The sequence below is a fragment of the Ichthyophthirius multifiliis genome (genome assembly GCF_000220395.1).
Source record: "Ichthyophthirius multifiliis unplaced genomic scaffold scaff_1120509251262, whole genome shotgun sequence".
In the NCBI taxonomy this organism is placed as follows: Eukaryota; Ciliophora; class Oligohymenophorea; order Hymenostomatida; genus Ichthyophthirius; species Ichthyophthirius multifiliis.
In genome coordinates, this window is record NW_004086046.1 from 15,753 (window position 1) to 42,418 (window position 26,666).

The 26,666-nt window shown below is 16.5% G+C and overlaps 4 protein-coding genes across 4 annotated transcripts, besides 34 other annotated features; 1 reads left to right on the forward strand and 3 right to left on the reverse strand. All coding sequences in view use genetic code 6, as the record gives it.

Moving 5' to 3' along the window:
- Positions 1-1,182: 1,182 nt before the first annotated feature.
- IMG5_171420 (lupus brain antigen 1, putative) lies at positions 1,183-6,934 on the reverse strand (the record flags this gene model as incomplete). Its single annotated transcript, XM_004029819.1, has 6 exons — positions 5,431-6,934; positions 4,818-5,304; positions 4,204-4,769; positions 4,062-4,128; positions 2,456-2,828; positions 1,183-1,202 (listed from the first exon to the last, which is right to left on the reverse strand). The coding sequence occupies exons 1-6, from the start codon at positions 6,633-6,635 to the stop codon at positions 1,183-1,185; spliced, it is 2,718 nt and encodes a 905-aa protein (XP_004029867.1). The 5' UTR covers positions 6,636-6,934.
- Positions 2,602-2,665: a microsatellite.
- Positions 2,659-2,737: a microsatellite.
- A 117-nt stretch (positions 6,935-7,051) lies between the features above and the next one.
- Positions 7,052-7,095: a microsatellite.
- Positions 7,096-7,410: 315 nt separating this feature from the next.
- Positions 7,411-7,467: a microsatellite.
- Positions 7,411-7,468: a microsatellite.
- Positions 7,469-7,481: 13 nt separating this feature from the next.
- Positions 7,482-7,524: a microsatellite.
- A 252-nt stretch (positions 7,525-7,776) lies between these two features.
- Positions 7,777-7,832: a microsatellite.
- A 2,091-nt stretch (positions 7,833-9,923) lies between these two features.
- Positions 9,924-9,966: a microsatellite.
- Positions 9,967-11,704: 1,738 nt separating this feature from the next.
- Positions 11,705-11,737: a microsatellite.
- Positions 11,738-12,831: 1,094 nt separating this feature from the next.
- Positions 12,832-12,885: a microsatellite.
- Positions 12,886-15,653: 2,768 nt separating this feature from the next.
- Positions 15,654-15,700: a microsatellite.
- A 770-nt stretch (positions 15,701-16,470) lies between these two features.
- IMG5_171430 (hypothetical protein) lies at positions 16,471-17,726 on the forward strand (the record flags this gene model as incomplete). The annotated part of the gene is made up of 5 exons (XM_004029820.1): positions 16,471-16,519; positions 16,714-16,960; positions 17,016-17,459; positions 17,506-17,582; positions 17,695-17,726. The coding sequence occupies 5 exons, from the start codon at positions 16,471-16,473 to the stop codon at positions 17,724-17,726; spliced, it is 849 nt and encodes a 282-aa protein (XP_004029868.1).
- Positions 16,522-16,599: a microsatellite.
- Positions 16,538-16,586: a microsatellite.
- Positions 16,544-16,600: a microsatellite.
- Positions 17,727-18,251: 525 nt separating the features above from the next.
- Positions 18,252-18,299: a microsatellite.
- Positions 18,300-19,174: 875 nt separating this feature from the next.
- Positions 19,175-19,213: a microsatellite.
- A 485-nt stretch (positions 19,214-19,698) lies between these two features.
- Positions 19,699-19,731: a microsatellite.
- Positions 19,732-21,503: 1,772 nt separating this feature from the next.
- On the reverse strand, positions 21,504-22,923 carry IMG5_171440 (tld family protein, putative; the record flags this gene model as incomplete). Its single annotated transcript, XM_004029821.1, has 2 exons — positions 22,233-22,923; positions 21,504-22,175 (listed from the first exon to the last, which is right to left on the reverse strand). The coding sequence occupies exons 1-2, from the start codon at positions 22,608-22,610 to the stop codon at positions 21,504-21,506; spliced, it is 1,050 nt and encodes a 349-aa protein (XP_004029869.1). The 5' UTR covers positions 22,611-22,923.
- Positions 21,584-21,639: a microsatellite.
- Positions 21,612-21,680: a microsatellite.
- Positions 21,697-21,743: a microsatellite.
- Positions 21,829-21,867: a microsatellite.
- Positions 22,924-23,207: 284 nt separating the features above from the next.
- Positions 23,208-23,259: a microsatellite.
- A 156-nt stretch (positions 23,260-23,415) lies between these two features.
- On the reverse strand, positions 23,416-24,926 carry IMG5_171450 (hypothetical protein; the record flags this gene model as incomplete). Its single annotated transcript, XM_004029822.1, has 3 exons — positions 23,416-23,673; positions 23,977-24,515; positions 24,914-24,926. The coding sequence occupies 3 exons, from the start codon at positions 24,924-24,926 to the stop codon at positions 23,416-23,418; spliced, it is 810 nt and encodes a 269-aa protein (XP_004029870.1).
- Positions 24,644-24,677: a microsatellite.
- A 1,312-nt stretch (positions 24,927-26,238) lies between the features above and the next one.
- Positions 26,239-26,271: a microsatellite.
- Positions 26,239-26,280: a microsatellite.
- Positions 26,281-26,308: 28 nt separating this feature from the next.
- Positions 26,309-26,377: a microsatellite.
- Positions 26,338-26,386: a microsatellite.
- Positions 26,387-26,429: 43 nt separating this feature from the next.
- Positions 26,430-26,477: a microsatellite.
- Positions 26,440-26,571: a microsatellite.
- Positions 26,448-26,621: a microsatellite.
- Positions 26,468-26,558: a microsatellite.
- Positions 26,505-26,623: a microsatellite.
- Positions 26,562-26,643: a microsatellite.
- Positions 26,588-26,659: a microsatellite.
- The last annotated feature ends 7 nt before the right edge of the window (positions 26,660-26,666 follow it).

Consider the following 26,666-nt stretch of genomic DNA (forward strand, 5'->3'; position numbering starts at 1 on the left):
TTTACATAAAAATGCATTTTAATTCAAATACTATTCATCTATTTTAAATATAAAATTTAACAAATCCACTATTGTATTTAAACTTTAATCTATTTATTTTTTCTAGTCCTTTTTTAATGTTTAAAATATTATTTAGGTTTAATTATGTTATAGATAATATAAGAAATCATTAGGTATATATATTTAGGATTTGTTAATTTAGTTTTAGTAAAAAAGAAGCAATTAAATAATCGAATTTTCTATTTTGGTAAATACATATTTTGTTTTGAGTGAAAGAAAATATTTTTCGAAAAATAATATTTAGTTTTGGATATTTTACAGTATATTATTTGTATTTTTATATTAATTATTTATTAAATTAATATCCAACTTCTTATCTTTATAAAAAGCATATTATATGTATTCTTAATAGTTAAGTTTTTAGAAAATGAGAATGGATTTTTCATAGTTTTTAATTTTTTTACTTTCCGTTTAGACTATTTGGTTTAAAAATTTAAAACCCAATTTTAATAAGAATTCTTTTTCGAAAAATACTAATTGATTTTTTTTATTTAATAAACTAACTAAAGTTTAAAACAATTTCTTTTTTGAAGTTTAAAGGTAGTTATTTGATATTCTTTTTTAAGAAGAATGATTTTTAGCTTTAAAAGTTTTTTAGTATTCCAAAAATTAAACCATTTCTCCATCTTATTGGCTTTCTTTTTATATTAAAGAATTTTTTTATTTTTATAAATATTCGTTTTTGTGATATTTGTATAAAGGATTTGTCTTTTTATATTTTTTGTATTCTGGTTTTATTTAGTGATTTTCTTTTCTTTTTAATTTGGTGTAATAATAACCATTCTCGTTCTTTTTTAATATATAATCTATTTTTTTTGAATTTTGCTTATAATTAAATTATAATATGAAGTTGATGATTCAGATAAAGATACTTATTAAATATTTTTTACTATTTTAAGTTTAGTTATTTATCCAATAATATTATATAATTTGTCTTATATATAAGGAAGGATATCTATTATATGAACTGATAATTTCTATATGTCTAAATCTATGAAATAACACTTATTTTAAAGATTATTTTTCAATAAATAATCTATTATTTGAGAATTATCTTTATCTATGCAAACTCTTAAAGTACCAAAATTACTTAAGATAGGATTATTTGGGGGTAAACGGATATCAAATGAAGCTAAGATTGCCTTTAAAATTATTATATTATTATTTTTGTGTATATTTTTTAAGTTATTAAATGAGATTCCATTTTATAATATTTGCAAAATTACATTTAGAAATTATACAAATTGTTAATTTGATTATTTCTATATTAATAAATCTTAAATATTTTTAAATTATTCAGTTAATAATAATAAATAAGTATAAGATGTATAGAAATCATATATTCTGATGGTATCATTAGTTTATTTTAATTTGCTAAAATTGTACATTTCACATCCTTAAGAAAAAATATTCCAGAAAGAATCTTCTTAAAAGTTTTATTTATTCCATATAAGTTATGAATATTCAAAATATGAAGGATATTTGCAAACACTTTCGTTCGGATTTAAAAATTAGAACTTATTAACATTTTCAAGACAAACAATTGCAAAATTAATATCATAAATATCTTCTGGAAAATTAGAAAAAGGTAAACACTAAAATGTAGGCCTATCATTATCATTAGAAATAGATTAAATTTAAGCTATTTTATTTTAATATTTAATAGATTTTGTTAAGAAAATAACTTTATAATTAAAGAAATCTCCAAAATAATAAGAAAGGGCAAGTGCTGAATCATAATTAAGCAAAAATAGTATTTTCTTCCATAATCCTAAAGATAATAATCCCCTATAAACAGAAATAGGGAATGAATTATCTTAATTATCTGATATATCTTTATTTCTGAATTATAAATATTAAGGATCAATTATTTCTAGAATATTAGATAAGGCAATACAAGCAATAATATTCTTCTCATGACATTTCCTTTATAAAGAGACATCAGAAATTAATTAATATGATAAAATTCTTGTTTCTGTCGAATAAGGAGAAAATTTCTAAACTATACTCATTATATAATATCCTGTTTTCTATCCTAAACCATATTAATTACAAATATATATACATAATCTAAATATATTATAACTTTCTAAAAAATCAAGTATTTATGTAACGAAATTCATATGAATTTTACTTATATTATCTTCATATAACTCTATTATTTTTTAAAAATCAGGGTTAAAGTTTATTAAATATTTAATAATTTTAATCATTAGTTTATCATTAATTTTTATATTTGCTCGAGTTTTAATTTATTATTTATTTTTTGATAAATGTTAGATACTTTAATTTTATTCTTAATTTTCTTTCAAAACAAAAGAGTATTCAGAATATTAGTCACTTTATTAACTTCTACTTTTATTTATTTATAAAGCTATATTATTATTTTATTTACTATTTATTAACCATTCATCTTCGGGATCAAAATTACTTAAATGATCAAAATTTTAATAACATTATTAAACAAATTCAAAAGAAAGATCATTAATTGAATAATCGCTATTTTCTTATATTATATTTTCGCTTTTTTTCATATTATTATCTTCATTTATTTATTCTTCTTCACTTTTATTTTCATTATTATCATTTTATTATTCTTCTTCATCTTCATTTGAATCTTCGTTTTAATCTCCATCTTCATCTTCGTCTTGATCTTGATCTTTATCTTGATCTTCATTTTAATCCTCATTTTCTTCTTCTTAAATTTCTGATTGTTATTTAATATCATTATCAAAAGTAATATTTTCTATAAAAGAAGTATTTTCATGCTTATTAGATTAAATATTTTATATAGAATTTTAATTTTCACTTATTTAACTATCAAAATTAATATTTTCAATAAAATCAGTATTTTCATGTTTACTTTTTTCAGTTGTAAAATTTAAAATAGTTTATTTTACCTAACTTACAGAAATATCTTCAATTTCTTAAATTATTTCATTATTTTCTAATTCATCTCTTACTTCATTTACTAATTCTTCTATACCTAAATTAGCGTATCTTTTAATAAGAGCTTAGTTTTATTTTCTTGATAAAAATTATCTATTAGAGAACGTTATCTCTAATATTTTCTGCCATTATTATGTATTATCATAACATTCTATGGCTCTTATAAAATCTCCTATTTATAAAAATATTTCTGCTGCTTTTTCATAATTCTTTAATATATAAAAACATTCCGCTGTACTTTTTAAATTTCCAGAAAATTCATATGCTTAGGCTGCCTTTGAAAAGTTTTAACTTGAAAAATAGCATTTGGCAGCTTGCTCGTATTTTTTAATGTTCATAAAATAATCACCTATAATTTCAAATTATTATCGGGCTTATTTTTTACGCATTTCAAATTATCGTTAGGCGCTTTTTTATTCCTTTTTAGAATAATGTGAGTATTCCATAATTCCCTGTTCTAAATAAATTTCTTCTCTTCGAACATCTTCCATTTCTTCTTTTGCTTATTAAGCAAGTCGTAAATTAAATGCTTTTTAATATAATTCATCATTTCCGCATTTCTTAAAACACATAATAGCTTACTCAAAGTAACCATTTCTTAACATCTAATTGCCTTATTCTTCCCAATCTTTTAATTCACTTTTTTAAACAAATTTTTCCTATAGTGAAGAACCGTTAAATAATTCAACAGCATTTAATTTTAGCCAAAAATTCTCTATTGTTTCTCTATTTTTTTGACTGGAGTCATATATTATTAATCTTTATTTTGCTCTAGTTATTGCTACATATAAAGCTTTTAATTCTATACATAAACCTGCAAAGTCTTTATTATTATCAGATGATTTATATTTATTATTTTATATAAGCTTTATTATTTCAAATTTATTATCAGGTTTCTTTATTCCGTAAAATGCGTCGCTTTAAATATCAGATTCTGCCTAGGTTATCTTTTATAATTTCTCTTATCTTTATTAGGAATTTTAGTTTAGTTTTTAATACATATTTTTACGCTCATCTAAATCATATATAAATTATATTTTTTTTAGTTCTACTTGGTCTTTCCATTCTTCAAGTAAAATTTATCTTCTTTAGTCTTACATTTCTTACATAAAATTGACTCTTTTTAAATTTAATTCTTATTTTTTTTCTTCATGTATTTTTTCATCTACTACTTCATTTTGAAATTCAATTTACCTTAAAATTCCATATTAATCAATTACATCAGAATCAGTAAAGAAATCAAAAATAATAACATCATCGAATTCTAGTCCTTTAGATTCATAAATAGTTAGACACAAAGCATGTTATAATTAAGCAGGTAATCGCTTTTTAGCTTCCTAATTTCTAACTAAAACAACTTAATTACAACCAAATTCTATATTACTTCTCTCACTTTTCTCTTCTCCAGTTAAAGCCCAAAATAATGCTTCTAAATCTTCACTTCCTATTATTAGTGGAATAGGTCCTTCTTTAGGAGATTATTCTTTCCTTAATCTATCTATAGTGGAGGAAAAGAAAAATTCTAAAATATCGATAATAGAATTTGCTAGAGTAAGAATTTGTCTATGAGTTCTAAAATTATTAGTTAATTGTTTAACACTAAGATTCTGCCAATATCTTCCTTCATCACTAAAAATACTTTATAATGTTCCACACCTAAATCCTACGCCTTAGGTAATAGTTTAAGCAGTATCTCCTGAATAAAATAGTCCATGAGAAGATACTAGTTTTAATAAAAGTAAAATATTAGAAGGTAAATCCTATACTTCATCAACAAAAATATAATGTAGTTTTTAAAGATTATTTACATTTTCAGCTTTAACTCTAGCAATAATAAAATTAATAACATCCATAAAATCATAACAACCTTCTTTGGCTTTCCACTACTCATATTCATAGAGAATATCATACAAAATATCAACTTATTTTTGTGAAAGATGTGGATTTTCTTCAGCGTAAACCTTTTTTAGAATCGCATTATTTTTTAAGTGAGCATCTTTGCTTCCTTTAATATGAGAATAAATTTAAGTCCAAACAAAAGAGGCATCAAAATATTTTATTCCAATAACTTTATTTTAAACTTTTTTCCAGAAATACCTTTTAAAATATTCAAAATCAACTTCGAAGGCCATTTAAGCATATTTCGAGGTTTATTTTAATTTATCGTTTACTATTCCTTATTTTTTCTTATTTTCTTTAGCAAATACTTTATCTAATTAATTTTTTAAATAAATTTCATAATTTCCATATTTTATATCTCCATCTTGAGAATCATTAGAGCTTTCATCATCATCTCTAAAAATATTATTATCTAAATTTTAATTATTTTATTATTCATTATTTTCTCTTCCTTATTTAAATTAATTATTAATATATAAAGTTCCTTTTAATTCATTATGCCAACTATTCTATACAGTCTACCCTTTTAATCTTCCTTGTAAATTTCTTTAGAAAAAAGGAAATTTTAAAGACCCATCGATAATCATAATGAGATTTCTAATAGTCATAAAAGAAGGGAAATCATAAGGTTTCATAGATTTTAAATTATCAAATTATTCGAACTCTACAATTTCATTAATATTATAATTATTTTAATTTTCCATAATTTTTTCGAAATCATTTTTCTCATATCTATCTTTTAATTCATCTTTTAACTTCTTAATCAATCCATCATAGTGTTTTTTTATCTCATAAGTCAAAACTGGGGATGCGGTAACGAATATAGTTCTTAGTCCTCCCACATTTTCTATTAAGTCCTCAATTTATAAACTCTGGGTTTATTTTTTCATTTTAATAGCCATTTTATACCTAAAAATTGTATTTAAAGCAAACATTCTTAATACTGCGCATGTTGTTTTTCCAGTCCCTGATCTTCCTAAACAGACTACATTTCCAGATTATCCAATAACATTAAGTTATTCAGGTGTAATATCGATATTTATATTTTTCATATTTTATAACATTTTAATAAGCCTATCAGCATCTTATAGGTTTGCAAGAATTTCCTCAACAGTAGATTCGCTTAGTTCTAAATTATATTTTCGCAATTCTTTTAGTTTTTTATTTAAATTTACGTCTTTACAAATCCATCTTTTGTTAATTAAAACGTAATTTTTTTTTTCTTCTTCTTCTAATATTTTGGTCAAGTATATATTTGGGATAAATTTTTTAGGGTTTTTGGTAAATACATTATCGATATTTTTACACTCTTCTAATGTTAAAAAATGTTCTTCGAAATTATTTTTAACTTTTTAATCCACTTCATCATTTTATTTTGAATATAAACTCGATTAATCATTATCTTCATTTTTGTTAGTTTGTAAAATATCAATGCTTTTATGGTCTATAGCATATGCAAGTTCGTTTGAGTATTCTTTTAAAATAGTATGTAAATAATGCTCTTTAACTTATTTTTATTATTATATTTTCTCGAATTATTTATCAGAAATTACATCGAGAAAAAGAATACTTTATTAATATTCAAGTTTCATTAATTATTCCTTTTATATTCTAGGAATTTAGACTATAGTTACAAGAAATACAATAAACTTGCTTTTTGTAAATTATAAAGCGAATAAACTTTCATATTATTATTATCCTGTAAATTATAATTGATATACAGGCATGTATTTCTCTATATTATTAAATCCACCTTTTAATATATAATCTATGTAACATAAAAGAAGTAATTATTTATATTCGGAATACTTAGAAAATAATAAAGCAAAATTATAATAAAATTAATATTTAAAAATTGCTTTTGGAAATATTTCAAATTGCTTTAATATTTAGCCAGCTTATAATTAGTTTTTTGTAGATAAAGTTTTATAAAAGTCGATTCCTACTTATTCGTAATTTTCGAATATATATATTTTGTTTTTTATCCATTCAGATACTATATCTTTTCGTTTATTTAAATGACTCCATTTAAGTCCTTTGTATTTTAAATTAGAAAGTTTTTAATCTAAATATGTAATTCTTTCTGTAAAAAATTAAAATTGATTTTCGAATAAAAATTTGTTAATATTCATATTGATTTATTTTATAAAATAAAATTTATATAATTATAAAGAAAAATTTTATAATGACTTTTTGAAATGACTGTTTCTGAATTAAATATATATAATTAATTCTTTTTATAATTATTTATTATAATAATTTTCACATATTAATAGTAGACTCTTTAAAAAATTATATTTTATTTTTATAATATTTAGCAAATTAATAACAATAAATGATAAATCTGTTTATTATTAAAAAATAAATTAATTAATTATCTATTACTATTTTTATTAATGATAAAAAAAGTATATAATTTTAAAATAAACAATAAAGAAATATAGTATAATAAAAAGATAAAATTTATATATATTTTATAGTGATATATTAAAATATTTTTTCAAAATAAAAAATATAATATTAAAATAAAAATCATATAATCATAAAAAATAAAATATATTAAATGAATAAATTATATATATATATAAATATATATATATATATATATATATATATTTATGAAAAAAAAAAAATCTATATTTAAATTATTTATTTAATTATCGAGTTAATATGTTTAGAATATTTTTTATTCAGTGTTTTATATTTTAATTATTATTTTATTTTTAATGTTTAATTTCATAATATTTTTTTTAACTTATTTACATTTTAATTTAATTCAAATATCTTAAATAAATTTTATCTAATTTATTTATATTTTAAAAAGTTAGAAATAAGAGTTTATTTACAATTTATTTAAATTATAAATTGAATTTAATATAAATTATTATTTATTTTATAATTTAAATAATTATTATTATTTTATATCTAATTTTTTTCAATTATTGTTTCTATAAAGTATATTATCTAAATAATTATTTTCTATCTTTAGTATTATTAACTAGTTTAAAAATTAAATTATCTTCTTCCAGTTTAATATTTTTTAATAAAGAATTAAATTAATCAAACTTTTTATGTTGAATAGATTTTAGTATAATATTAATATTAATATTAATATAAAATATCTTCAATTATATCTTCATTCACTTAATAAAATTAAAGTTAACTATTTTATGAATTTGCTTTATATAAGATTATTATTGAAATTTTATAATTTTGACTGCATTTATTTTTTAAACTAATTAATTTTTGTAATTGAATTTATTTTTAGTTTATTAAGTTAGTATTTTCCGAAAAATTAAATAAAATACTCAGTCTTAAATAAAAAACAGTTCATTATTTTTTTTAGGAGATTAACATAAATTCTGATCTGAAAAATCAAAATATAGATTTTCTAATTAAATATACTAACTTCAAGTTTATTTATAAGCATGAATATAAAAATATTAAGTATTTATATTTTTATCATTATTATTATAAATTTAATAAAAGATTAATCATGTTTTACAAAAAAAAGTAATATTTTATATATATAAATATGATTATTTCTTATTTTTTATTTTAATATTAAAACAAGAGAAATTATTTTTATTTATATATTTTCTGTTTTATAATTAAAGAAAATATTTTTTGGATAAAATAAATTTAGGTTTATAATTTTTCTAAGATATCCTTTATCGAATTTATTAACTTTTTCATATTATCATTTTTGTTTTAGTAAAAAATATTTTTTATATCATAATTTAATTTTTATTAAAATTCAAATAATTTTAATTTCTAAAAAAAAAATAAAAACAAAAATTATTTTTTGTAAATTGTTAATAAAGACTTTCCTTTATAATTTTCGGAAAAAAAAAAATCATACTGAGGTTTATATTTTTATAAATAAGTATATTATTGCTCTATTTATTCATCATCTTAAAAATATTCTTCTCCTTCCTGTTTTTAGAAGTTTATTTGATATTTTTTACAAATAATATTTAGTTTTTTTATATTTTAAACATGTTTTTGTTTGATTATTTAATTATTAAAAATAAAAGCTTTAAATTCCTTTTATAAATTTGATTCAATTTTATTTTAGATATAGCAAAATAAAATATTGTTTATGGAAACTATTTTTCTTCTAATTGTACTATATTAATATAATTTTTTGAGATTTTTAATAAACTTATACTACTAATTATATTCTATATTTTTCTTCTATATAAGGTATATAAGGAAGAGTATCAAAAAATGAAACTGAAATATTGTTTAGATCTAAATCTGTAAAACAGCATTTGTTTTAAAGATAGTTAATGATTAAAAATCCTTTTAATATTTAAGTCATAACACATAATTTTGTTAATAAAATTAAATTATATATAAAAGAATAAAATATAATTAAGTTACGTAAAATTAGTTTCCTCTGACATTCTATTGAGAATTATTATTAGGGAAGCTATAATTTATTTAGATGAAGTTTTTTAAAATATTTTTTACTTAGTTTTCTATATTTAGTCCTCGTTAAGGTATTGGATTGGGAAAAGAATTATTATAAAAAATGTTTTATTCTTTTTTTGTTTATAATAAAAAAAATATAAAAGTTGTAATATTTAGTTAAATTTTTTATGAAATATAAATAAAATTATAAAGATGGTTTATAATATTCTTATATAAATTATCTAAAGTTAATACTTTTAAAAAAACTAATATATATTATTTTTTATTATATTGGTTGTAAAATAAAGTGTAAAAATTTGCTAGAAATGTAAAAAAATATTAATTAAATTATTTTAAATATGTTATTTTCAATAATACTGAGTAAATTAAAAAAAAATAGTTTATTTTATATTCAAAATAAATAAAATAAAATTAATATAAATTTAATGTTCTTATTGGAAGATCATATTAATTTTTTTTTCAAATTATATTGTTTCTTTAAATATTATTTAATATATATATTTTAGTGTTTTATATAATAAATATATATATATAATATTTAAAAATTTATGATAAAAAAATATATTATGTTTACGCATTTATTTATTAAATTATTTACTAATTATTTATATAAATTTATTTTACAATAATATTTTAAGTTATTATAAAATGCTTTATTTTTAATAATTATAATAAATATATTATGAAAAAATAAAAACGCATAAATTTTTATTAAAGTAGTTTAATTTCATTATTTCTCATTTTTATTGAAAATATATATTTTTTTATATATTATTATAAAATAAAATATTCATAAAATTATATATTTTTAAAAAACTATTAATATATAATTAAAAAATGCTAAATTTTGTTAAAAATTAAAGACCTACATCTCCTTTAACATACATACACAATTATAATAAAGTTTGTAATGATGCAAACGAATAAACAAAAAAAGGTTTTAAAATCGATGTAAAAAATAAAGAATTATTTTTATGGAATGATTAAGATGTAAGATTAAACAAAGTATAGGTTCCTTAACTTCTAATTGAGAAAAATAAATAGATATAATAATAAAGCATGTTAAAAAAAAATGAAGAATACTTTTAGACTCTAAATAAAAATACATTCAGTAATTTCTAACTAAATGATGAAAAAGAAGATAATTTAGATAAGAAGTTATTCAAAAAAACTTTAAATTTACAAAAATTAATAAAAAACAATAATTCTAATAAAGTTAGAACAAAATAAAATTCAAAAACAATAGAAAATATGTAAAAAAAATATTATTCTTGCATATAATAATAAATTTTAGACACTTAAAATTATCTAAATAATAATTAAAAAATATCTAAAGAAACCATTATAGATAGGAAAGGCATGTCATTAAGAAAAGTAATTGCTTCAATTTCTTAAGAAAAAATATTAAAGATCATAGATTTGAAATAAAGTGATTTCGAGAAAATTAAATAAAAGCAATTAAATTAATCGAAAAGCTAAATGTTTAAATTAAATTATTAAATAAAACCAAAAATATGTGGAGAATCGAAATTAGAATTAGATAGGACTTTAACATCGAGAAGATTTTATAAAAATTCTTCAAATACATTCAGGAATAACAAAAAAAATATAGATTAATAATTTTTACTTTCCGCTATAAATAATTTGAATGAGGAAGATTCTAAAAACATGAAAACAAGATAAAATTAAGAATAATAAGAATAAAATAGCTTAAATTCTTAAAATAAAGAAATCGATTAGAAGAAAATATATAGGATTAAAAGTTAAAAAGAAGTGGATAATAAAATTTGTTAATAATTGCAAAATTTCCTTAGTTCTCCGAGATATAAAAAACCTTATGAATTATCTTCTGAATAATTATTGTAAATTAAAAACATATAAATTAATCCTTAAACGGTTTTGTAAGAAATATTATCTTTATAAGAAGAAAATTAAAAATAATTATATTTATAAAAATTTTATACTACCTTAAAATTAAATCAAGATAGAAACTTTTTTGATTATGACACTTATTTCTATAGTAAATATAATAAATAAAATACTGGACATTCGACAAAATTAAGTAATCAAGTGGTTGAAAAGAATGAGAAATTTTAACAAAGTATTTAATAGTTTATTTAAGAAATTTATTAAGAATGAATTTTATAAATAATTTTAATTTTATATAAATATATACAATGTTTCATATATTAAATTTAATTTATTAGTTTAAACAAATTAAGAAAATTATAAATAAAAATATTTAAATAAAAGTTAATAATATAATAATGATATCTTTTTATATATAATAAAAAATAAATATATTATAAATATCATTTTGTTATTTTGATTTATTCTAGCATTTACTAATTATCTTTAATTATTTTTATTAGTTTTATTTTTAATTAAGTTTAGATTTTAATTTATTTATGTTCCGAATAATTTTAATAACACTCCTAATTTTAAATCCTTTAAACAAGTAAATTAATTAATTTTTTATCTTTATAAAATTTATTAATAAGTTATTTAATTAGAGTTATATCTTATAAATAATTGACATAAAAATAATCAAAATAATTTATTTTATCTAAAACTATTAAGAAATTTTAATAATCAATATTTTCAAAGAATTACATAAATATTAAACACTCTTAATAATCTATATATTAAATTTACAAATAAAAATAAAAATAAATTTTGTTACTTTTTAAATGATAAAAGCAGCAGACTAAAATTTAATTGATATTTTCTTTGATAAAAATTTCTTGATTTTTATATTTTTAAAGAAAATTTTAATTCATCAAATTAATTAATAATCTAAAAAAGAAAATATTAATTTATATTTTTTATTTATAAAATACTTTAAACATTTTGAATGATTTCCGTTTAAATAATAAAATCTAATTTTTTCAATGGCATATTTTTTATAATTTTTATATAAAGACTATTCTTTTTTACCAACTAAAACTTATTTATTATTTAATTCCTCATCTCCAATATATTATTTAATAATTCTTTTTTCTTAAGTAAATATATTTTTTAAAATAAATTCGAATATTTATTCATCTTAATCTTAAAAAGTTTTTAATTTTTTTAATTGAGTAAAGAATACTCTTCGAAATCATCAAATTTTAAAGAGTAACTTTAAGTAAAATTAAAAACATCAAATTCATTTTACAAAAACGAAATTTCTTCATCTTCCAATAATCCTCCTTTTTTCTTACTTTTTTAAACCAGAAATTTAATCCAGAAAGTAAAAATAATAGCCTTGATAATTTAAAGCAAATTATAATTACAAATACTAATAATCTAAACTATAAAATACTTCTTTTTAAAATAAAGCATTTAAAAAATACTCCAGATACATTAAATTTCCCTCAACATATCTTACTTTTCAAAAAACTCCTTATCTTTTTTCAAAATAATGCAATATCTAATATTTATTATACTTTTCATACACAAAAGTGCAAATAAACCTTAAAACTTGTCCCAATCTATTATATATTCTTTTTTAAAAAGATTAATTATTTTTTAACAAGTTTAAACATTTTCTACAAAAGACTCGAATTTTATTTTATTTTTGGAGCAAAAAGACTAAAGAATTCCATTTAAAGTTTCTAAAATTTTCGGAAAATATTCTTCATTTTTATTTGATTTTGTCACAGTTATTAAAAATGCGAATAAATTACTTATTTAAGGCATTCCGTATTGATTTATGGTTTCTTCAAATATACTCACATAGGTTTCAATATTGTTATTTTCTTATTATGGATTTTGGGCTTCTGTAAATATTTTCATTGTCAATAAATTCAGTATTAAGTTTTAATCCTATTCGATATCTTGGCAAATCAATTAATGAAATTCTTAGGTTGCTTCTAGTTCTGCATTATTTTGATGGCTTAAACTATATTACATTAATGAATTGGCAATTTTTTTCTATTTTAAATATTCTAATTGTGAAAACTTCTCATTAAAATCTACATCAGGATAGTTTGAAATTATATTTCGGCATTATATTATTTCTAAGTTTTTATCTTCTTCTTCTTCTATATTAGAAAATGTGTTTATTGTTTAATTATTTGGTGTTAAATTTTTATTATTTTATATAGATTATTCAATACTTAATGATTCTTCTTCACAAGTTTAAATCATATATTTTATATTTTATTCATTTATTTAGCATATTTGTAACATTCCATTAAATATATCTTATATAAAAAACATATTTTTTAAATCATTTTCTTAAGTAAATTAAAGTAATTTTTTATTTCTTAATTGTAAATATTTGATTGTAAATAATTTTCATTAATAAAATAGAAATAGCTTAGAGCATATTATGCCTCTATTTTTTATACTGTTGTTAAATTCTATTTTTTTTATTTTAAATATTAAATTTTAAATACATTATATTAAGTTTAGGATAACATATTTTATAACTCTTAAATATGTATATGTATGTCTAAAAGATCATATTTAAATTAGAAATAAAGATAAATTATAAATTAAATATTAAATATGCATTGTTTAAATCTTAATTAAAATCTAAAGTTAAATAAATATTATAAATTATTTTGTTTATTTATTTATTTTTACTCTTTTTATTAATCTCTATTATTTTTAGCTTATAATATTAAGGTATTAAAAAAAAGTTCATCAAAATCTTTTATTCTTTCATTTTTTATATATTTATTTAAATTTAATTCATAATTATAAGATATCTTATATTTTTATTATTATATTTTTCATTTTTTTTTTAAAAAAAAAAAAAAATTAGATATTTACTATTATTAGAATTTAAAATAATTTTTTTAATTTAATGTTATTTTCGATTATAGATTTTTAAATACATATTGTTTATATTTAATTTGTTGAATATTCACTTTATAGTTAATTCTTTTGTTAAGATTATTACAAAATTAAATCTTCTCGTTTATAAAACTAATTAAATTAATCTAAATAACAAATAAAGTTATCTTCGATTTCTTCAAATAATCCTTCCTTTTCTAATAATTCTATCTTTATAAGATTATTTTTTGAACTTTTTTTAATATATATAATAATTAAAAAATACATATTATTATAAGCTTTTTATGTCAAATGAAAATTCTAAATAACTATAACTTCTATATTTTTCTAATAAATCTTTTTTTAATTTTCTATATTTCAATTTCAATATCCATATTTATAAAATAATTAGTTTAAAATATTTTTTTTTAATTAATTTTTAAATTATTTTATTAAAATTTATTTAGTGACATTAGAAAACATATAATTTTATATTGAAATAAAATTAAAAAAGATAAATTATTATATAATTAAATATTATTTAATTTTAATCTGAAATGTTATTAAATTGTTAAAATATTTCAAAACAAATCAATATTTATAATTTTAATAAAATTAGTTTTTAATTTATTATTTAAATTTAGAAAATTAGTGTTAATAATATCTAATTTAATTTTTTTTTTATATATATATATATTTTAATAATTAAGTATTTTTTTTTTTTTGATTAAGATAATTTAAGTTAATATTTATGTATTTAAATTAGAGTCTATTTTTTTTTTTTACTAATCAAAAATATATTTCTAATTATTATTTTGAAACATTTTTATTTTTTTAAGCTTTCTTCCTATAAAAGAAGTAGGATATTTTTAAAATTATTTTAGTTTTCGATTAAAGTATGTTTAACTGTTCTTAATTTCTAGAAATCTATTAGACTAATATTAATGGGATTTTATAATGAAGGATTTAAGCTTTTGCTAAAACTATAATAATTTTTACTGGAGAAGGAAAATTTTTATTATTAAATTGATTTATATAATGTTCAACTCTATATATTTTTAAATAAAAAATATAATATAAATGATTATATTAATTAAATATATGGAGTTTATATTAATTAAAAATGTGTAAAAGTATTTCAAGTAATATTTTTTAATTATATTTATATTTTTTAAACATGAATGATTATTGTTTTATTCTTATTTCATAAAATTTGATTTTTTTCTTAATAAATAAATTAAATAATGAGTTCAATTTAATTTAATAATTAATTATCCATCCTATAATTAATTTGATTTTTTTTTAATTAAAAGATTTTTTTTTTATAAGGATTAATTTTTGATTTTAAATATTTAATAAAAGAATGTATAAAATAAAATAACTTTAAAAAATATTATTTATATATAGTAATTATTATTAATATTTATTATGATTAATATCATTAAAATAATAAATATATTATATATTATATGTATTTTAATTAATTTAAAATATAAATTAATTTTTTTACATTTATAGATTCTTTTAAAAATTACATATAATTATTTTATTTTAACATCTTTTAATTTAAATTTTTATATTTTACATTTTTTTATAATTAAACTGTATTATGTATAGTTTGATTTTATTATTAGTTTTAACAAAGTATTTTGTTGATATTTTTACTTTAGTTTTTATTTAATTTTTTGTTTTTTTTTTTAAAAAAAAAAAAAAATTTAAATTAATTTTTATTCTTTTATAATATTAATTTATTTAGAATGTATTTAAAAGAATATTTTTATTCATATTCAGAATAATTTGATATTGAATATGTTAAAGTTACTTCTACTTATTAAGATTTATATTAGCATTGTTAATCTGATAAAGAAAAATTGTTTATTTTATTAGATACATTAGAATTAAATTCACAAATTTTAAAGAAAGATATAATGATTACATTGTTTACTTTATGTTCGAGTAAAATTATTTATTTAATTTAAATTAGAATTAAAATAATAAAAAAAATGAATATTAAATAATTAAAATTTACTTATATAAAAATATTTTTTAAATTTTATGATTTTTTATAATAATTCATTATTATTATTTTTTTAAAAAAAAAAGATTTTTAAAATGGAAATATAATAGAAAATTATAGTTTTATAGAAACATTATATGAAAATGATGGTTTAAGAATAATAGATAATATATTTAAAGAATGTATTGATAAGCTAATATATTTTAGTTAGTAAAAAAATAAAATTAAAATTTAAATTAACAAAATTAATTAGAAATAGAAAAAGTGATAATTCAGATTATAATGATATAATTGATTAAGAAATAACTCTTAAATATTCACTTAATACATTATTTATTATAATTATGGCTTATAAAGATATATAATAGGAATAAATACAATAATATTTTTAAGGTATATATAATATTAAAAAAATAGATATATAAATAAATATATATATAAATATATATATATATATATATATTATATATATATTTACAGAAAAATCTTTTGAAGAATATATATTAAAAGCTACTTAACTTTCTATAGAATTATTTTTAGTTCCAATAAAAAGATAGTTGTATTATTTTATTTATATATAAATATAGAAATGAATGATATATAAAATACTCAAATTAAACTGGAAGATAATATATTTATAGAAGATAATGTTAGGAAAATAGATAAAGGATTAGCCCGATTATTAATTAAAAACCCTTGCAAAACTGAGCTTTTTTATTAAAGAAATATAGTTAATTCAACAGATAGTCCTTTAGCATAAATTATAGTTGTAGGTATGTTAAGAACTTTATTGACTACTTGTGCTACTAATAATAAATATAATCCCAAATAATAGTATTTTTTTTTTTATTTAAAATTATTTTAAATAATTATATAATTTAAAATAAAGAAAATTATTTAAATATATAAAAGAGGGCATTGATTTAAATAGAGAATGGGAATGTTCAATTTTACATTTTTTACAATATAAAGATGAAATTGAGTTATAAAATGAAGATTTGAAAAACTATTTAAATGACTATAAATAATATGTAGAATAAAATAAAGAATTAAAATAAAGTGATGAATAATCATTATAATAAGAAGTTGAAACTAAAAACTTAAATGAAGATTAAAAGTTTTGTGTAAAGTATGAATTGGATAGACATAGAATTTTTACTGCAAACGCTATTTCTAGTTTTTTATTAGTATTAGCTAAAAAATTCAAATGTAATTGTGTTTGGCAGTTTTCTTATCTTATTTAACTTATAACTGATGCTAATGGAGTTCTTGTTTTTTTAAAATTTCTTACAGAAAAATTTTAGAATATTTAATTTGATATGACTACTTTATAGTAAAATATTTCCTTTTTTTTATATTATATATTTTATTTTTTAAAGTATAAACCCAGAATTTAATTTATAGTAATTAACAATTAATACTATTTATAAAATACTGAAATTAATGTTTTTAACTTGTAATAATTTTACAGAAAAAATAACTTAATATTTGATTGATTATTAAGCATTTGTATATTTTATTTCTTTTTGAAAATTAAAATAAATAATATTTATTATATATATATATAGTTCATTCTAAAAAAACTACCTAATATTTTTGATAATAAAAAAATAAGTAAATATTGTTATAAACTTCTTAAACTGTAAATACTTTTATTTGATAAAAGAATGCTTAAAAATAATGCGAATTTCCTTAAAATTATATCTGATTTGTTTTGTAAAACATATAATAATTATAAACCTGAAAAATTCAATGAAAACTTATCAATTAAATAAAATTAAGAGTTTATTGAAGAACCTTTAAAATAACTATATTTATTGGAAGGAATTAAAGATAAAAAATCTATTTTAAAAAATTATTGTACTTAAGATGAGGTTAGGAAAATACATTTAGATTTTAATAGTTATCATTATTGGAAAGTGGATGAATAAAAATAATAAATTTCAATATAGTTGGATTTGAAATAGAATTTTAAAGCTGATATTTTCTATGAATATTAATGGAAGTAAAAAATAATGAATGAAATATAAATACCTTAAGATTTTGATAAATGTTATTAATAATGGTTGGAAGATAATGTTTGGGATTATTATGATTGATTTTTTTTACTTATAATATAAGATACATATATATATATATATATATATATATATATATATATATATATATATATTTATCAATAAAACGATTCAATAAATTAAATAAATATAATTGTTTTAAATATACTATATTTATTTTTAACTGAAAAAAAAAAAAAAATATAAACAAAAATTGATAATATAAAAAATGAATTTAAATAAATAATCGCAATTATCTCCTTCAAAAAAGGTATTATAAAGAGGAGAACTTGAACTTTTAAGATCACGAATAAATGATTTAGAAATATCCCTATGTTAAGCAAATTAACAATTAGAGTTACAATAATCCAAAGAGAAGAAATAGAATGATTAAATCATATAAATAATATCTGAAAACTAAAAGATTTTAAAAGAGAATGAGTTTTTGAAATAAAATTAATATTAAAAGTATATGAGTTCAAATAGTGAAAATAGTAATTAAGAAATTAAATAAAAAATGAATTAAGAACACCGAAATTAAATAGAGATATTAAAGAAATAACATTTTTCGAATATTTGTTTATATGAAGAATAATTGAGAAAAATGAGAGATTTGATAAAAGAAAGAGAAATATGAAATTGACGAATTATAGAACAAAATAAAAGATAAAATAATTGAGGAAGATAAGGAATATTAAAGAAATAATGAATATAAATATAATATGAGAAAAAAATACATGAAATAGAGATTTTGTAAGGAAATGAAGTTGAAAAAGTAAAGAGAAAATGCGAAAATTTAACTGGAGACTAATTATATAGTTTAAAATAATTATATGAGAGTGAATTGGATATTTTGGAGAGTGAATTAAATAAAATAAAGAATTTATTAAATTTAAAAAACGATGAGATTTCTTAATTGATTTAGTAGAATAAAAACTAGAAAAAAATTTTGAAAAAGAAATGGAAAGTTTTTAGATTGAAAATTAATTACTCAAAAATAAAATTCTAGAAAATAATATTCAAAAATAATCAGAAATAGAAGATCTTTAGGATAAATTAGCCTTATTACATACTTCAGATATTTAATAATTAAAAAAATACACGATAATCAAATCTAATAACTTTTGGAATAAATTTAATCACTATAAAGTATTATTAAGACTAAATCTTAAGAAATAGAAACTTTTTTGGAAGAAAAAATAAAATAAAGAGACTTTTTTAATAATGAAATTGAAAGGTTAAATAGTGATTTAGCTAATTAAAAATTAAGAAATGAGATTTGTGAAGAAGAGAGGAAAAGAGAGTATAATGAAAATAACGAAAATTTGTAAAAAATCAATAAATGTCATTAAGAATTTAATTCGTAATAGATAAAATAGATTGAGTTTTTGTAAATTGAAAGTGAAAAATTGAATGATTTAATAATAGAGAAAAATAGTTAGATTGAAGTGAGTTTTTTTTAATTTAAAAATATGAAAAATAATTTGGATGAAGAAATAAAAAATTTAAAATTGGAAAATAAAAATTTATAATAAAAAATTTAAAATATAAACGAAATTTTTTAAATGGAGTAGAATTCTTTTTAGGAAAAATTCTTAAATTTAGAAAAGAAATTTATATTGAAATTTTCAGAAAAAGATTCAGTCATTTCTCAATATGAATAAGAAATCAAAATTCTAAAAGAAAGTTTAACCAAAAAATCAGATGAATTTAATCATTTAGAAATCTCGAAAAATCTTAAAGATTAATAAATTGTTTAGTTAGTTTAAGAAAATGAATAAATTAAAATTTCTGTAATTAAATTCGAAAAATTAAAGTTAAATGAAATATATGATATTAAATATAAATTGGAAAATTCTAATAATTTTGAAATTATAAATATTTAAAAATCTTTTTAAAATCAAAACTAAATGTAAAAGACTTAAATCGAAGATCTTAAATAAATTATTTCCTAGAAAGATGCATAGTTAACTGAGCTTTTAATTAAATATGATTAACTTAATAAATCTTTACTTAATGATAATAATAATAATAAAATTTAAGATTATTAAAATAAATTAAATATTCTTGGGGCAGAAACTAATACAAATAAAAGTTTGTTTGATGTCTATTTATAAGGAAAAACAAAATAATTAAATAAGTAATGAAATTAATATATATTATATTAAAAATATGTTTATATATTTAATATACAAGTGTATTTATATTATGATATTATTTATTTTATTTTTTATTTTATTTATATTAATTTATAATATAAAAAATGTATAATAGTTTTTTGTTTTGTTTTTAATTTATAAATTTAATTTTTAATTTATTTAAAAAACAAAAATATATATAAAATATAAAGTTTAATTATAATAATAAATAATACAATATATATAATTGTATATATTTATTTATAAATAAATACAAAAATAATCATTCAAAAGTATATAATTCTAAATCTTAACAAATAAAATCTTATTTATCTTAACTTCCAGTTAAAATAGGGCTATTATAAGTTTTAGATTATTATGAATAACATTAATTGAATTCTTAATCAATCTTTATACTAAATCTATTAAAAATAAACATTTGTATATTTTTTATTATTAATTAAAAATAAAAATATACCCATCAGATCCACCAAAAGAAAAGTAATCTTTACAAGAATAGCAGTGTGTATTTAAACCTTAAGAATGATATTTCATTTAATTTGGTTGTAATTAAAAAACAAAAGTATCATTAGTTCCATAATATTATTTTTTATTTTCTAAACTTAACATTTCGTCACAAAAAACACCGAAAATCTAATTTTTTTTGTTTAAAAAAAAAAAAAAAAATTATTTCTATATTATATTTTTAATTTAACTGCATTATTAATATCAGATTTTATGAAAATTAGCATTTGTCTACCAGTATATTACTCACATTTTTTATATAAAGCATTTAAAGAATAACCATCTTTATGAGTTGACCATATTTAAATAGGATCTGTTAGTTTTAAAGATGAAGGAAGCCAATCCCATATGATTTCTAACTATTTTTTAAAATTATTATTAAAAAAATATATATTTATAATATAATAATTTAAAATAATCATTTTTGCTTAATAAAATCAATCAAAAAAACAAAAAAATATGTATGGAAAATATTTTAATTGATTGATTTGTAATTAAAAAATTAAATAGAAATTAAAAATAAAGTTAAAAAAAAAATAATAGATTAATAATATTATATAATTAATAAAATATTTTTTTTTTAATAATTTAACTTATTCTTATGAAATTATATTTGATTATTAATCTAAATGAGGTAAATAATAAATTTTTTTATGTTCATATTTTTAATTTAAATTATTATTATATCCTTAATTCTATTTGTTAACTTTATTTAATCTTAAACTAAAACCTTTCTTTATATAAATATATATAAAAAAATAAAATTATAAATATATAAATATATATATATATATATTTATATCTATATATTTATATATATTTTTATATATATATCTACAATATTAATAATTTTTTTTTTTTTATTTTTTATTTTTATTTTAATATTATTATTTTTTACCTATATTAGTTATTTTATTTATTTTAAATTTAAATTTAATCCTTTTATTCTTATTATGCTTTTTATTCTTGATCTATCTCTTGTCTTTTTTTTTTAATTTTTTTTTTTTTTTAATTTACTTTTAATATATCGTCTTTTAAATAATAACACAAAGAATACATAAACCTAAAATAAACTTTCATTCCTTCATTTAAATACATTATAAAAAATTTTATAACAGCTGAAAAGTTTAAATACCCATAAAATAAATTATTAACCATATCTAGAAAATATTCAATATAATCAAAATTAACTTCTTTAAAATGATTCATAATTTCATTAAAAGTAGCACTTTTTTCAACCAATGTATCAAAAAAAGAATTTTAAAATTTTACAAAATCATTTTTATTCATTAAAAAATGCCATCTTAATGATCTTTATATATCTTAATCCTTTAATTTATAATTATATTAATTATATATTTAAAAAAAAATAGATTATATATTTACTTATTAATTGTTTTAAGTTAATAATTTAATAGAATCTTCCACCATATATTTAAGTACACAATAAACTTCTTCTTCTTTAATAAAAATCAATAGTAAAGCCGCTATTTATATAATCATTGGATTATATTCAATTTAATAATACATTTCTTTTAGAATCCATAATATTCTCTTTAATGAATCATATCCTTCTTTACTAAGTACATTAATTTTGACAATTTCTTCTATTGGACGATTATCTTGACTAAAAACATAATTTTATTTAAATTTTTAAGGAATAATGTCTTTAAATACTATTTTTAAAGCTATTTAAAATTCCACTTTATTATCTGCGTATGTTCTTTTATATATATCGAGTATTATAGGTCTCATTAATCGCATAGGGACTCCTCTTTTTTGTATTTTTTTTAATTTTTTTTTAAGATGAAATAATTTACTTTCTTATTAAATATTTCCATTTTGGAGCCAATACTTCGTTTTTATCTTCCCTTTCTAAAACTCCGTGCTTTATATTGGTTCTTAAGTCTATTTATGACCATGTTTTTTCCATTTATATTTGATCTTGTTCGTATGAATTGTATAAAAAAATAAACTTTTCGGGAATAAATAATAGATTGTCCTCTTTTGCAAACCAGGCTTCTTCGAAAAAATATATGTGGTCAGTTTGGATTCTTGTATATTGTAAATACTCTTATTGGATTTTATCTTCTTAGGTTAATTCTTTTTAACAACAACATACTTTTTATGCTTTTAATGCAATTTAACCCATTTTTTGTTTTTATGAAATATTAATTTAATTTTCTAGTAAATATTATTTTATTTTATATTTTAATAAGATTGTTTATTATTATATATATTTCGCTTATAATGATTAAATTATTATATTTTTTTTATTTATATAATTTAATAAAAAATTTTATATATTTCATTATATAATAAAGCAAAATATATAATATATTTTTTGTTTAATATTTTAAAATATATATATAAAACATATATATATATATATATATATTTATATATATATATAGAGTTATATTTATTATTTATTTTATTTCAAAAAATTAATGTATACATATAAAAATTTTTATTTTATTTTAATATATTTTAAAAATTAAATAATTTATAAAAAATATAATTAATTTTTTTATATTGAAAAAAACAAAACAAAGCGAAATACAAAAAATCAATCTTAAGTTTAATCACAAAATACTTCAAGATTAGGTTTTATTCTAGTTTTAAATAAAATCTTAAATTCTTTCCACGTACATCTTCTTCTATTTCTACAGGCCATAATTTCCAGTTCTTTTTTCCCATAATAAAATTTTACAAAGAACCTATTATCAGGCGGTAAATGCGGTAAATGGCTTTTTTCCCATAATTCAATAAACAAAGTGGCAGATAAAGGTGGTATTTTTTCTGTTCCAAGTGAAATAATTTAATGCTTAATTAATAGATTAGACAAAATAATAGCAATATTAGTTTTTGTTCCTGAAAAAATTAATAACTTTTCAGGATTATTTGGAAAATTAATATTATTTTAAAAAAAATTAAAAGCTTCTTTAAAAAATTTACTAGAAGTAACCTTCCTAGCTTCCCTAAATCCAAAATAACTATAAAAGAAAGTTTCATAATTTAATTAAAGGAGTTTTATTTCAGTTTTATTCCAATCAGGGACTGGATTTCCTTGTATTTTATTACATAAATAACTATCATATATTTCTTTAATATAATACATATCTGTTACATTTAATGATTTTCCGTTTCTTTTTTCCCTATAATGTTATAATTTTGTTAATGTGGAATTCATTACTGGATGTTATATAAAGAAATTGTATATTTATTCGAATTTATCCTCGTTTTTTCTTCTGTGGTATATTTTGGATATTATTTAGCAGTTTTTAGAACTTTAGGCTCTAAAAATTAAATCTCTTTCTTCATGATCTTTTAGATTTGTGGAAAAATTTAACTTTTTTTTTGGGTTTAATAATGTTTAGTGGGTTTAGTGCTCTCTTTAATATATATCAGGGTATAAACCGTTCAACATGGATAATAAACTTAACATACAACGAGATAATTGTGCTATTTTTACTTTGTATATGAGCGGATCGTATACTTTAGGTAAGAATTTCATCTCATCAACGTATTTACGTCTTATAGTTTTTCCAACTTTTAATAATTGTTGTATACCTTTATTTGTTAAATCACCACGAACCCTATCTGAAGTCCAATCTTCGGGATAATAGTCTTCAACAGCGGGAAGACGGGCACCGTGACGGTGGAATACTATAAGACTTTTTAATGTATTATTTACAGATGGATTTTAAGTTAAAATAAATTTATAAATGTTTATTAAAAGAATTAACAAGAAAAAAAGGTTCATAAAGTTATCTTTTATAAATATTTTTTTAGCAATATATATATATATATATATATATATATGTATATTTTAAATTATTTATTTATTATTTAATAAATGATTAATTTGTTTAATTTACGTTTATAAATATTAATAAATATATATATAAGAAAATAAAAAAAATATTTTATAACTAACTAAATATTTATAAAACAATTTCATAAAAAATATATACTTGTATATAGTATACACATAGACAAATGTATTTATTTATTTATATATTAATTAATTATAATGATTTTTAAAATATAAATCATATATATACATATTATTTTCATTTAGAATTCTTCATTTTTATTTATTTATTTAAATTTAGAATATGTATATATCAATTACTTAAAAATATTTATTTAAATATAAATCTTATATTTTATAAAATATATATATTATATGTTTTTATATATTGTTATATTATACATTTGATTTTCACATTATATTTAGTGTTTTATTAATATTTCCATTATATATTATATTTTGTTTATAAATTTAAAGAATAAATAAATATATTTAAAATAAAATAAAATTAGAGATACAATATATTTCTCTTATTATATATATATAAAAACATTATCTTTTTAATTTTAATTAAATAAAGAAAATAATTATTTAAATATTTTATATATTTATATTTGAAAAGTATTTTACAATTATCTTCTATTTAAAAAATTAGAAAATTTGCTAATATAGCTAAATAGTAGAAATTATTATATTTTTATCTAAGCAATATAAAAGAACATTAGAATAACGTACATAATTATAATATTGATATATTTTTAAGAAAATGTATTTAGTTGAATACCATAATGTGCTCGTCGTGACTTATATTTTTTTTTTGGAAATTAAATATATAAAAATTATATAATGTAGAATGTTAAAATTAAGAAGGTTTAAAGTGAAATATAATAAATACTAGATTTTAGTTTAATAGACTTTTTTTTTTTTTTTAATATTAAATAATAAAAATAAGAATTTTTTTTTTAGAAAATAAATTAAATGTGTAATGAATTTACTTAATCTTTCTCTTAATAAGGTAGTTCTTTGAATTTTAATTTAAAATATATAAATATTAATATTTTAAATTTCTTATATGAATTATGATTTTATGATAAATATCTATTTTTAAATTAATAAAATAAAAAAATTAGAAAAAATTATGATTTATTATTTAAAATAATATAATGATATGAAAGAAAGAATAGTTATAAAATTAAAATTTTAATAAAACTAAAAATTCACAGAATAAATTATTTTATAGCAATTATGGAAGGAAAATTTAAGATAATATTGACATGCTATAAATATAATAAACTATTAAAAAAAAAATTATAAAGGAATTAAATTAAATTTTATATCAGGCTATTTATAGAATTCCTGCTTATTAAAAGATACTCATACTTATAAGAAAATTAAATTAATTGATTTAAATAATAAAATTAATTTTATTTTATTTCTTTTAGTTCAGAATAAATAAATTGTATTAGAAAAAAAATGAAATAAAAATAAAAAAAAATTAATTTTAAATACAAATATAAAAAATAAATTTGAGAATAATTAAGAATGTAAAAATTATAAAAAAAAAAAAATTATCTTAAAGTAGAAAAATAAAAAGTATAAAAATAAAAATAAAGAAAAATATAATAAAAAAAAAAAACTTTGTGTCTAAAAAAAAAAATATAAATAATAAATGAGAAAAATAAAAAAAGAAATAAAATTAAAAATGAAAATAAAAATAATAATATATATACATATATAAATTGAAATTTGTATAAATATATATATATTAATTTAAAAATATAATTTAATATTATATATTTATATAATATTAATTTTTATATAAATTCATAAATGTATAATTATATTTTTATAAATATATATATTTATATTAATATTTATATATATATAAATTTATACATATTTATATATACTTATTTTTTTTAATATATATAATTTTATATATTTATTTTTATTAATATATAACTTATTATTATATATTTAATTAATATAAATTATTTAATTTT